Raw genomic sequence first — 13,774 nt, 5'->3', positions numbered from 1 at the left:
CACAATATGTACTGCATCCCTAAGAGGCCTTCCCTGGTCACAGTGCCCTTTGTACAAAAGGTACCTTTTACAAGGGGCTTGCTTACCTAAGGCCAGAGATGTGCTAATTGTGGGTACAAAGGTAAAGTCTTGGGAACGAACACAGTCCCTGGGAACCTGATTGGCAAGGACCCAGGGCACATCAAGTCAAGTTTCATCAGACGTCAGGCAAAAAGTGGGTGGTAACCATACAAAAAGGGGCACTTTCCTACACAAGGGGCATATAACTTCTTACCCCAGGCTCAGCAGCAGAGTCCCTAACTCACAGCCCCAGCCAGCCTTGTCCCCAACCTACAAGGAGGTTATGGGGATCTTTTCAACACCTTCCTTGGGATCTACATTGTTTCCTCTACCGGGTCTCTCTCTCCCAGTACTCCCATGGCATGCAGTATGGGCCTATAGTAATGAGGCGAGTATGGTAAAACAATGTTTATTTCATAATGGAAAGTCAACAACTGGCGAGTTAACTGAATTCAAATGTTGGTGAGGACACAGCACGGGGGCTCACACACATACACAGGATGGAGGGGGGATATGGAATGGAACGAAGATCAGAAAATACATGACACGCTTCAACAAGGTAAATTATGCATTGTGTCGTATACAATAAATGAAGACAGTACAGCTTCTTCCTCTTTCCAAACAAGCTAATGCAATACATAGTCTTTAAATCTAGAAGGATGTGCAGCATTTCATTTGGAACGACCCATATCACTTAAAGGGACAGCATTGTTGCAGACTGGATGATTCTCAACTCATTGAAGTTGAACGGTGACAAAACGGAGGTCCTGGTTTTCGGCAAAGACCAGGAAATGTGGTCAGGTGAGTGGTGGCCCTCATCTTTAGGCATCTGACCCACACCCACACAATCTGCCAGGAACCTAGGCGTCATCTTCGACACTCGGCTCTCCATGGAATTGCAGGTGAATAGGACGGTGGCCACCTGTTGGGGTGTCATCAGGATTCTGAAAAGAATCGCGTACTATCTTTCCCCACAGGCACGAAAACAGGTTGTGATCGCCCTCGTTGGCTCAAGGCTGGATTATTGTAATTCACTCTACGCCGGGGCCAACAAGGGCCTTCTCCAACGCCTGCAGGTTGTGCAAAATGCCGCGGTGCGCTTCGTTCTGGCCTTGCCGTGGATGTCCTCTGCGACCTCGGCAAGGAAGAATCTCCATTGGCTGCCTATCCCTTTCAGAGTCTCTTTTAAACTTCTTTGTCTGACTTATAATGCCCTGAAGGCAGGCCCGACTGATGCCCTGGGCTCTTTGCTCTCTAGGTATGTTCCAATCAGATGCCTTCGCTCGTTAGAGCTTAATCAACTGGTAGTCCCACGCGCTAAGACGGCAAGATGGGGGAACAAGGCCTTCTCCATTCTTGCACCTCAACTCTGGAACACTCTTCCCTTGGAGATCAAACTACAGCCCTCACTTGATCTTTTCAAGAAAGCTCTGAAAACTTGGTGTTTTACCAAAGCCTATCAGTGAGCTCCTGTCTCTGTTTGCCCGCAGCTAATTTTGAGTTAGGCGCCTTGACGCCCACTGGGCATAGTAGCGCGTTTACAAATCATATTTCATTCATTCATTCATTCATTGTTAGGACTGCATCTTCTCTGGGAACAATTTCTATCAGTATCACTGATACTGGTACTGAAACCCATGTCGGCATTGGCATAATCACTGGCAAAAAGGGAATCGCAATCCTGGGAGAAGGATGCGCTATTGAAGGTATGTGTAGGGATTTTAGAACAAACTGGCTTAAACACAAACAAGTGGGAGCTATTCCTCCACAGGCCATTTCCAAAAGGACAGCTGTACCCCTTTTCTTGATCACTTTAAAATGGGTCACTGAATTTACTATTCGTTTTTTTTTCAGTACACTCAATCCTAACTTGATCACCTTCTTGGATGGATGAATTCTTACCCTTATTTCTGTTGTTGTAGTTACATTTTATTTTGTTGTTTCTCAAACACAAATCTATGTAATTGAATCTTATCTGTGACTCTTTTCCATGCTTCAGGCTAATATGGCAACACTCAGGTAATGGCCAGTCTTCCATGAAGTAATTCAAACGGTGTTTTACAAGTTGTTCTATGAGGAGTGCAATAGCAAGACAAAAATCGATGTTCTCAGATCTGCCTCAATTTGCACATGTGATCGAAGTGCAATTTGAATGGTTTCTTTGCTTAGCCGATTCATCCTTTCTACTTGTCCATTGCTTTGTGGGTGGTATAATGAACAATTCAAATGCTTAATCCCATTAACTTTCAAAAAGTTAAACATTTATTGGGAAATGAATTGAACCCAACTGTCATTAACCAGATGGCGGGGGAAACCACAGCAGAAAACCATGTTAAGGAGGACTAACACCTCTATGGTGCTAGGCTGGAATAAAAATGTAACCCCACTCATTTGCTGTAGTATTCTATGAGCACCAACGGATAACACTTTTCAAGTGGAAGGGCATAAAGGGGTCTAATAAAGTCAATGCCAACCTTCAATCAAGGTCCTTCAGGTAATTTTACAGATATCATTGGACTTTTCACACTTTGAAAGTTTTGTCAGCGAACAAGCGCATAGTGCCTTAGTTAATAAATATTTCTACATCTTTGTCCATGTATGGCCACCAGAAGGCCATAGGTAACTTTTTTTCGTGCCTGTTATACCCACATGTCTCTCAAGGGCCAGGGTAATGAGTTTACCCTTGAGGGTATGGGGTGGGTCCAACATATCACCACAGAGCATAACATATTCCTCAATGGTAAGTTCTTCCTTTACCTTCCAAAGGGACACTTAGTATCCTCGAATCAGACCATCCATTCTCAATTAATTTCTTACCTTCCTTAAGTACCTCAGTCTCACCAGATGTTTGCATCCATTCATTTTTGGATATTGACTCAATGGCTTCAAATTTATCAGAGAACCATGCAACTGTTGACTCATCATGCTCTTCTGATTCTTCTTCATTTCTTTCATCCTCACATGGGGCATGTGATAGATAATCTGCAGACACATCATGTTGGCCCAAAATATATACCACCATGATTTAATACTCTTGCAGCTTGCGAGTCAGTTTTGATATTCTAAGGGAGATTTTTCTAGAAACCCCACCTTCCAGAATGCTCACCATGGGTTGTAGTTAGTTTGCAATATTAATTACTTGCCCCATGTAAAACTTTAATACTTGTTGATCGCCCACACACATGCCAACAATTCATACTCAATGACAGAGTATCATGTTTCTGGCACCCTAAGTTTGTGTGAAGCAAAGGGAATGGTGTTATTACCTTCTTTTGACTCAGCACTGCCCATAAGCTGATTAGATTGCATAGGTAGGGACTATACACTGTAGGTTTTCATAAAAGGATTTCAATTACATGGCTTTTTCTAATTCTTTCTTTAACTCTACCTGCCCTCTTTACATTCTTTATTCCAAAAAAATAGTTTTTTCTAAATCAGATTCTGTGTAGGATCCACCTTTTCTGCATAGTTCTTAATGAACTATGAATAGAAATTGCACATTCTTAAAAAATATGTCAATTATTATTTGTTGTGAGATGATGGTGCTTTTGAAATAAATGACACTAAAGATGGCTTGGATACTATTTTCTCCTATTACATGGCCTAAGTATTCTACACTGTTTTTATTGTTTTTAAATAATTTTTTCTTTGTGCAATTAACCCACATACTCTATTTTCTCTAACACTCGTTTCAAAATTTCAACGCGTTTAATAATAGTTTCACTGCACATTAAAACATTATCCTGTAATCTTTTACACCAGCCATTACCCCAAATAGTCTATTCATAATATGCTGAATAACAGCAGAAGCGGAATTAAGGCCAAAAGGCATGAGGCAAAAATGATATGCCCCCTCTGGTGTAATTAATGAAGTATATTTACTTCAATCCTTGTCTAAAAGCACTTGATTATATGCAGAACTGAACTCAAGTTTGGTGAAAACTTTGGCTCCTTTTAAGGTCATCTCCATAACGTTATCACTACATATCTGTAGTGATATAGGGGTGAGCATTACAGTCATAGCTGAAGTCCAATCTAAGACTGTGTACAGTATATGAATCTACAATAAAACATGCTGTGAACATGTAGCTGTCTATACTTATATCAAATGTAAAAACAAAGATTAACAAAAATAAACAAACAAAACACTTGCCTTAATGTCATGAAAAAAATCAAGCTCTTTTTTATATTACTTGGAAAAGCTGCATAGTCTGAGGACAGTCCAGCAGATGCATGAACAGCACAGGTTAAAGTTATTCCAAGACAGCCTGCACTGGAATCCCAACAATCTTCAGGAGATAGAACAAGTAATCACTACATTTCTATTAAGAAGGGATTGAAATATCTCACATGGTGATTACCACACCAATAATTCACAATAAAACTAGCAATTTAACCTATAGGTTTTATTTTGTACTGCTGTGACACACTTCCTACATGTTAGTACTGGAAAAGATACTCACCAAGAACTCGGAGGTTTGCAGATGATGTAACTGAACCAAGGTAATTTGCAGCTATGCACGAGTAGGTGCCATTATCCTCTGAAGTCACATCTACAATTTTGAGGGTTGCTTCACCAACATCACTAAAAATACACAAGTACATGTAAGTGAGCAAATAAATGATCGAACACCTTAATTTAGTTGCAACTAATAATCACACCGCTGTGATGATCCCTATTTGTAGTCATTGTGCAAATGGAATTATAAAAATAACAGTAAAGAGTGCAAGCATGAGTAAAAGTGAAGGGAAATAGCAAATGTCCAGACACACAGAACAAGTTACTTACCTTCGGTAATGCATTATCTTGTAGAGACAGTATCTAGCTGCAGATTCTTTACCTTAGAATCCCCCCCAGGCGCAACACTGAATCCGGAAACTTTTTCCACAGTATGTCGGCATGTTGGCAGAGGGTGTATCGCGACTCTGAAGTGACCGGATGAGACGTTGACAGATTCCATATAACCACCTTGTTGACACGCTGATATTAGTTTCTTCTGTGACTATTTTCTGTACTCAAAACGTGAAGCCACATATAGAAACAGCCTATTTAAAAAGTGTGTCAAATAATTAGAAAATTCCTAATTCAGGATATGAAGATCCATAATGAAATAATTCAGGGTTGTGAATTTCAATAACAAAATCCCTGAAACAAAAGAGGACTCAGTTTGCAGAGCGGGGAGGATCGTTGCCATTCTTTGTGAGTGGGGAGGATTGTTAAGGAATCTACAGCTAGATCCTGTCTCTCCCAGATAATGTGTTATTGAAAGTAAGTAACCTGTTCATCTGATAGAGACAACTAGCTGCATATTCCTTACTTTAGAATCAAATACCAAAGCATAACATCCCCGGAGAGGGGGGGGGGGGATGGGGTCTGCAAACTGATACCATTAAAGAGTCTCTAACTATAACAAAACCCCTGTAGAACATGAGAAAAAGACTGGGTATTCATAAGAATTTGGGGTGAGCAATAATCCACAAAGGAAAATCTGTGGAGGAACCACAGATAAGAAAAGTTAAGACATTGGGCAAATGTACAACCGTTTTTTGAGGTCGCAAATGGGAATTCGGCCTGTTTGCAACGCAGAAATGGTCAGTCCCATTTACAAACTATATTTTGCGAGTTGCTAACCTATTAGCGACTCGCTATTAGGAAGGGGCGTAAAATTGCAAAATTGCACATACCATTGTTTTGCAACCGCGGTTTACCACACTTTTCAAAAGGGTGGTAAACCATTCACAAAAGGGAAGAGGTTCCCTGGGGACCCTTTACCCTTTGTGAATGGGTGCAAACATATTTTTTAAGAGCAGGCAGTGGTCCCAGGGACCACTGCCTTCCCTTAAAAATGTAAACTGAAAATTTTCATTTTTCTTTTGGGATGCATTAAACAAAAAAAATATTGTATGTATATATATATATATATATATATATATATTACCTACTGGCGTCTCGCCAGTAGGTATATATAGTTAGGATTAATTCTCTATGGAACTTTTGAAAATTCTATGTCTAATAACTTTGGCGTTTGTGGACGGAATCGGCTGAAATTTTCAGGAAAATGGCACATTTTGTTTCTGAGCAGCCCTTGAAAATTTGGGGGGGGTTTGTCAAGGGGGGGCCGAGAAAAAAGGGGGGTCCCAAAACGCGTTTTTCCCATGTTAATTTCCATAGGGCGGTTGGCCTCACTTTTAGCTCGAACGGCTGAATGGATTTCCACGAAACTTGGCAAAATTGTAGGGACTGTTAGCCCGATGTGCCTTTGCTAGGTCTCAATATATGTGCTTCAGTGGATTTTGAGAAATTAACGTTTAAATCAAGATATATATCTGTAACAGAGCTCCGGGCAGCGATCCGGTTAGCGAACTTTTCGCGTATCGGAACTTTGCGATGCGAAGCTGATTGGCCCTCCGGTGTCTGTCAACATTCTAAACAGTCCGGAGCGGCCGCCATCTTATCTCTCGGTAGGATCGAGAGAGAAGAAGAGGTGAAAAACGAAGGGGGAATTTAATGAAAGGGGGCAAGGTATACCTCTCTTGACCCCCTAGGAATGATGTTGGGGTTATTAAAGGGTCTCGTGGGGAAAATAAAAAAATATATATTTTTCACAGTAGAAGCGCTTCCCGAGCCGCGAACTGGGCCGCAAACTGGTAGCGAAACGGGAATTCGCCATTTTGTGTATCGTTTTAATTAAATTACTAGGTATAAGGGGGTGCGGGAGACGTATCCTGACCCCTTATGTTTTCTGAATATGTTGATACATGTCTTCCAGCGGCTGTGCGTGAGCTTTTTTTTTTTTTTTTGCTGCGTGACGTCTGTTAACGTTCGATTCGATGGAAATCAGGAAGTGTTGACCACCATTTTGTCACTGCGAGTAAATATTTTGTTATAAATGAATCCTTATTGATAAACATTGTCTGTGCCATCTTGCCTTTTTGTCCAATGCCACAATTTTGTCGTGCACGGCAGCCATTTTAGATGCCTTGACCAGACCCACTCTCTGCACGCCGTCGATTCTCAGCACGGCTCCCTACCCTCGCAAGCATCTCCTCCACGCACTGGTCACCCCCGCTCTCTCTCTCATGCATGGGCCATATACTTCCCCCCATCTGCGCTGCTCTTCCCTGAGAATCACACCCTGTGCCCACCCGACACCTCCCTTTCACCCTATTCACTACCGCACCCTCTGACACTCCTCTTCCTCTGTGTCCGATTGTCCAGGCTGGACCCAGGCTATCACCTAGCCCTGCGGATGTAGTTTATGGCTCCAGCTGTAGAGAATCCAGACATACCAATCCTCCCGATTCAGGCGTGAGACTACTGATTTCAGTGCTAGTCTTCCGCCTCCCGATTCCTGCAAGGAAAAACCCAGGGGCATATTACCAACAACTAGCGATAATTTTTGTCTCCAACTTGTTTAGAGACAAAAATTATCGCCGCACATCGGCGAATTTTATCGCAGATAAACCTTGCTATTAGCAAGGTTTATCGCAAATGCGATAAAAAACGGCCGCAATGCATGAATATCGCTGAAAAGTCAGCGATATTCATGCATTATCCAGCAAATGCTCTTAGCCATGTTATCCACCTCCCATTGGATAACATGGCTAAAAACTGCTCAGGGCAGGTGTTAGCTTTTGGAGATATTCGCGCTTAGCGCAAAAATCTCCAAAAGTTGGTAATAGGAGATAGCGATGGTTAGGGACTGTTTCCAGTCGCTAACATCTTGGCACGCCCACTTTGCATGTCATTAGTGATAAATATCACTGACATGCAAAGCGGGGCCCAAGATGGTCGCTATCTCCTTTTAGCTGTCACTAACTGGTGTTAGCGACAGCTTGGTAATAGGGAGATAATTTTATCTCCTTTTTTTGGCTTTTAAAGACAAAAAAGCGGAAATAAACCCCCTTGATAATATGCCCCACGATTCCTCGGGGGTTTCAGCTGACAGGGTTTGGTATTGTGTTACGTGCTAATTCTTCCAGGAAACGTCAGAGGGTCGATGCAGGGGTTCTAGAAGGGGTGATAAACCATTTAAGCCTCATGAACAAGCGCAAAGTCTTTTAAAGATTTGTGAAGTACTCGGGCGGCGGTGTGTGTGTGCCCTCTTTCAAGAGCGGGCGGGGGGGCACTGCCAGCAACTTGCCAGGCCAGGCAGTGTTCAACACGTGCATCACCCTTTCTCTGCCTGCTATTGCGCTCCATGCTTCGGAAAGGTAAGAAAAAGAACGTGCATTTGAGTTTGAAATGTCCGATCCTGTAGCAGTACACTTGCAAAGCCCACACATGACAATAACCCGATTCAAGGCCCCATTCACCCGATTTTTTAAAAAAATATAGTACTCCAAGAATGTTGGATTATAAAACTTTATTAACTTTTAAATATAACGAACGCAACAAAAACTGTAAATATATTTAAACATTTTTTGATAAAAAAAACAACAATGGTCAGAAGCTGTCTTTTGTGCGAATACTCCCAGGGCAGCACAACGTGCTGAGTTGTGGAAAGCACCCAGGTGAAGAACCATCCCTTCTTTAAACCCCATGGTAACCAACTATAGTTTCAATGAGTGCTATGTCCCAGGTTTTACATAAAGTAGTGTTTACCTACAGTGGTGCTGTGTAGGACACTCTGAATGGAAATTAACTAGAACTATAACGATAACAACAACAACAACAACAATAATATAACGTTTATGCCTAAATTACGCAAACATTTAGCTAATCTGCTAAAGGGGGGAGTCGCCATTTCTTTACAATAATCAATAATGAAAAATCAACATCAATAGGGTTGTCCGTATTCCCGATGCAGCACTATAGTGCAACATACACAGCACCTGGGGTGTCAAGAGTGAACAGGTCCTAGCTGCTTAACCAATGACTGACAAATGCTATATTAAACACTTACTATGTATAATACTTGCGTTCACAATAGTTTTACTTTACAAAACAGAACAAAAGATGTCCCCTGTAAGTAAACCCATATTAGCTGTTTCAGTTATTGAACATCCTAAGGTTTTATGACATGGGGAACAGTGGTGATATCCTGGGCGGGTGATGGAACTGGGATTGTTAATGGGAAAACATCTACAAACAAAACTATTGGTGAATTATACTTAAAAGGAAACTATAACCATAACAACAACAACAACAATAATATAACTTTAATGTCCACATTACGCAAAGATTTAGCTAATTTGCTAAAGGGGGGGAGTCGCTATTTCTTTTGATAATTTATTTATCCATTCGTAGCCTCTCTAATCTCCATTACAATATGTTTCTTGCTGTCGCTAGCTGATGAAAAAACTAAAGTGATAACTTCCTCATCCTTATTTTGTCTTTCTTTGTTCCTTAAGATGTTATCTGTGTCAACCTCTTCCGAGAATGCTGATGCGTTAGGGATTTCCTTGTGTTTCTTAATAGCATTGGTGTCTGCACACTTCTTTGTCAATTCTGTGAACATCATAACTGCTTCATAAACAGACGATATCTTTGTTTAGTCATTAGTGTTAAGTGTGTCTGAAACTACAGTGCCCTTTTGTTTTTCTTTCTTCAGGCTGTATAGAGTTTTGTGTGTTGTTCTTTTGAGCGACAATTATTCCAGAGGTTTCAGGTTCACTTGTTTTGTCCTGCAGTGAGTTAACAGCTTTAGAGACTTCATGTTTATTTGCTATGTCCTGCTGTGCGTCAAGTGCTTCAGAGACGTCAGCCTCATTTGTTATGTTTGACTAGATCCTGGACCTGCCCGGCCGCGCCCAAAATGGCGCCGGTGTAAATGGGACTCGTAACTGCTTGTTGTGTACTGGTTGCCCAACCTTGATATCACGAGATACGTATGCAGTTTTGAAGCACATGGCGGAGGCTCGTCTGCTGTAGTGGGGCGCCCCTTTATCGTTTCAGTCGCCATTCCGCCCGCTTTTGCTACACTGTGCCTTTTTCGCCATTCAGCTGTTTACCGCCCGCTTTTACGGCTACAGCGTCTCGCTCACCATGTAGTTGAGTTGCTCCCACTCTTGCGGTGCAGCGATAGGCGGCTGCCACAGGACTCTTAAAATGGCGGCCGGCTCTTCGGATTTGGGCCTGGTCCAGTAAAATGGCCCTGGGACACCTTGGAACTCGGACGCTTGTCTGCCAGGGCTTGGGTTCCATTCTCGAAAGCGTCCCCTCAGCCTTGAAGATTGTACAAAAGTCTTGGGGGCCCTCGACTCCCGCAGGCTTCCGGTGGGGAGCGGCTGCCATGATTGCTTGCGGAATGGCCACGACGGAGCTACGAGATGGTGGTGCTCTCATGGTGACGCCAGCTTCAGTCTGAAACATCCAGAAACAAGGTGGGGCTTTCATCGTTTGGGAAAAAAAATGTTTTAATCCAATGAAAAGTGTTATTTTTAGGTCACATGACCTAGTCTTACATCATTAGGAAAACAAAAGTAAAATGAACCAATGAAAAGTTTTACTAACAAGTCACATGACCTGTTATGCTTACGTTACGCGCTGCGCGGCGCGCTCTGGATCGTTTCCGGGAAGCTGTGCCTTGCGCACCGGAGCACTTCCGGGTGCGCTAACGCGGTGCGTCATATGACGCATTACGCGAGAACGCAGGTCCAGAATATAGTCAAAATGTCTCCACCAACCAGCGGTCGGAATACAACCGCTTTCAGCAGTCCAAAAAGTTCGGTTAAATTTTAAGAGCGGGAGCAACTCAACTACATGGTGAGCGAGACGCTGTAGTCGCAAGAGCGGGCGGTAAACCGCTGAATGGCGGAAGAGGCACAGAGTACCAAAAGCGGGCGGAATGGCAACTAAAACGGTAAAGGGGCACCCCACTACAGTGTCTTCAGGTCAAACGGATTGTGGGACAAGGTCCAGAATGGAAGAGTCATCAAAAGGGAAAAAATTCCGCCGGACCCCGGGAGCCGGCCGCCTATGTCGGGGGCGATCTCAGGCCACACCAGGGCAACACGACTTGGGGAGGGGGCAGGAGCCAAGCGCCCCCTCTCAGTCCGCGCCATCTCACTGCCCCTCGGGGGCCTCCGTCAAGCGGTTTAGGGAGGCACCGTATCACATTGTTTTCCAATGCAGTCAGGTCCACAAACGGACCCCACTTACTTTGAATAGTGAAGCTGCAGCAGGTGCAAATAAGGTTTAAACAGTGTTACAAGCGCTGCTTAGAACTCTGAAGTATGGCACTCAACATCCAGGACTTATGCCATTTGTGTAAGGCAGTGACATCGAAGCAACTCAGGGACAAAAAGCATGAACGAACATTCACGTATGAAAATCTTATTTGGGGAAGGGGCAGGATCCAAACGCCCCCTCCCAGTTCGCGCCACTACACCGTATGTGGAAAATCTGAAGCCATCGTTCTACAAACTCTCAATGCTTGCTATCAGTGCATGAGTTTCATGCTCGATCGATTGAGCTAGCCGGATCGGGCAATAAAAAGGATAAAATAGTTATGTAAATAGTTATTTAATAAAATGTTTTACCCTGTTTCTTTGCTGGTGTGTTGTCTATATTTATAATATTTGCATAGGGTTTGTTGTTATTTTGGGCGGGGTGGGTGGCGGAGTCGAGCTGTCTTGCAGCCCTCATGGTGTGGAGCTCAGTTCATCTCACTATTTTCGTATTTCTCATGAAGGGTTGTTCCTAATGTTTGTATTTTACCGAGGTCAAAAAGAGATCGAATTAGTGGTCTACTGATTTTGCTCGATTACTTTTATTTTTTTACACGATATTTCACTATCTGCAAAGACTAAACAGAGTATTGCGACTTTGTGCTTGTTTGTAAATAGAGAATGATCCAAAGAGAACCAATTCTAAAACAGTAAATGCTTGGATAACAATCAATCAAATGGAGAGACAAGCAGGTACGACGGATTACAACGGGGGTAAAGGTCTGCGTTAACTACCGTTCACTATCTGCAAAGAGAGAGTACTACTAAGAGAAAAGAAGGGAGGGGGGGGCAGCGTTCAAAGCACATCAGCGTGCATAAACACGAAAACGTTTTTACCTATCACGTACTTCACATTTGACAGCTTTTGATATTTGCTATTAAAAAACCATTGAAATTCACAGAAAAAAACATAGGTTATAGTCCATATATAGTTAGGAATTTGCATTTACAAAACCTTGAAAATTCAATGAAAAAACCATTGGTTATAGAACATATATAGTTAGGAATTTGCATTTACAAAACCTTATTTTACTTGCATAAAACCATTGAAATTCCATATATAGTTAGATGCGCTAACTATATATCGGGCACCCGCAATCCACTGCTGATGATGTCACATATTACATCATTCATGACATGGTCAGTGACATCACTGATGACATCACTGATGACATCTCAAATGACATCACTGATGACATCACTGATGACATATCAAATGACATCACTGATGACATCACTGATGACATCTCAAATGGCATCACTGGTGACATCACTCATGACATCATTCATGTGATAATACAATGAACCTCTTCAGACTCTAATATAACCTTAGATACAATCAGTGTAAACAGACACTCACAGACTGTCACTCATCCATGGAGTTACTCACACACCTAGTCAGTCATGCAAACAATCAATCACACCTCCATTTCCTGAACTATACAGTTATACAAACTTTACTTATTCAAATATATACTAACACATATTTTCTCTCTTATACAATCCCTGATACAAGTTCACAATGATCCATAAAGCCACTCACACATTCACTGGCTCTTATGCACAGTTATTTATATATGTCAACTCTCACATGTACTGTCTTTTACATATGTACTTACTTTGACATGTAGCACTGAGATATCCATTCACTCACCAATACACTCATACACACAGTCAACCACCCATACAGTTGTTTCCACATGCAGTTTTGAACCCATACATCTAGTGAATCAGCTGTTCACACATCTATGCACAGAGTCACACACCTCCCAGCCACTCACACACACACTCACTCTCCCATTCAAATATTTGGGCAACCAATCAATAACCCATATAGTTACTCATATAGCTACTGATCAACACATGCAGCAGTTTGTAGAACAACAGACATAATGATGCACAAATTAATACAGTTTAATCACTAACCCATGCACTCAGTGAGACACATTTAATCACTCCCTCATACAATCAGTCATGCACCTACTAAATCCTTCATCCAGACATTTATACATCCACTCATTCTTCAATATGTGAGACATATTTTAACTTTACAGAAACATACAGTCACTGGGTGTTGTCATCAGTGATGTCATCAGTGATGTCATTTGAGATGTCATCAGTGATGTCATCAGTGATGTCACTGACCATGTCATGAATGATGTAATATGTGACATCATCAGCAGTGGATTGCGGGTGCGCGATATATAGTTAGCGCATCTAACTATATATGGAATTTCAATGGTTTTATGCGAGTAAAATAAGGTTTTGTAAATGCAAACTCCTAACTATATATGTTCTATAACCAATGGTTTTTTCATTGAATATATATATATATATATATATATATATATATATATATATATATATATATATATATATATATATATATATATTACCTACTGGCGGTCGCCAGTAGGTATATATAGTTAGGATTTTTTCCCTATGGGACTTTTGAAAATTCTATGTCTAATAACTTTGGCGTTTGTGGACGGAATCGGCTGAAATTTTCAGGAAAATGGCACATTTTGTTTCTGAGCAGCCC

The 13,774-nt window shown here is 41.9% G+C and overlaps 1 protein-coding gene across 1 annotated transcript in view; it reads right to left on the bottom strand.

Annotated features, from left to right (window-relative positions):
* The window catches only part of TRIO (trio Rho guanine nucleotide exchange factor), a 5,246,815-nt gene that overhangs the window by 528,788 nt on the left and 4,704,253 nt on the right, over window positions 1–13,774 (bottom strand). The window contains exon 53 of the mRNA XM_086965300.1: window positions 4,524–4,645. Within this exon, the coding sequence (XP_086821426.1) occupies window positions 4,524–4,645 (122 nt within the window). The remainder of the gene's footprint in view (window positions 1–4,523; window positions 4,646–13,774) is intronic.

The sequence above is a fragment of the Lissotriton vulgaris genome, chromosome 4_1, assembly GCF_964263255.1.
Source record: "Lissotriton vulgaris chromosome 4_1, aLisVul1.2, whole genome shotgun sequence".
Taxonomy (NCBI): Eukaryota; Metazoa; Chordata; class Amphibia; order Caudata; family Salamandridae; genus Lissotriton; species Lissotriton vulgaris.
This window is presented reverse-complemented; position numbering and strand designations above follow the sequence as displayed.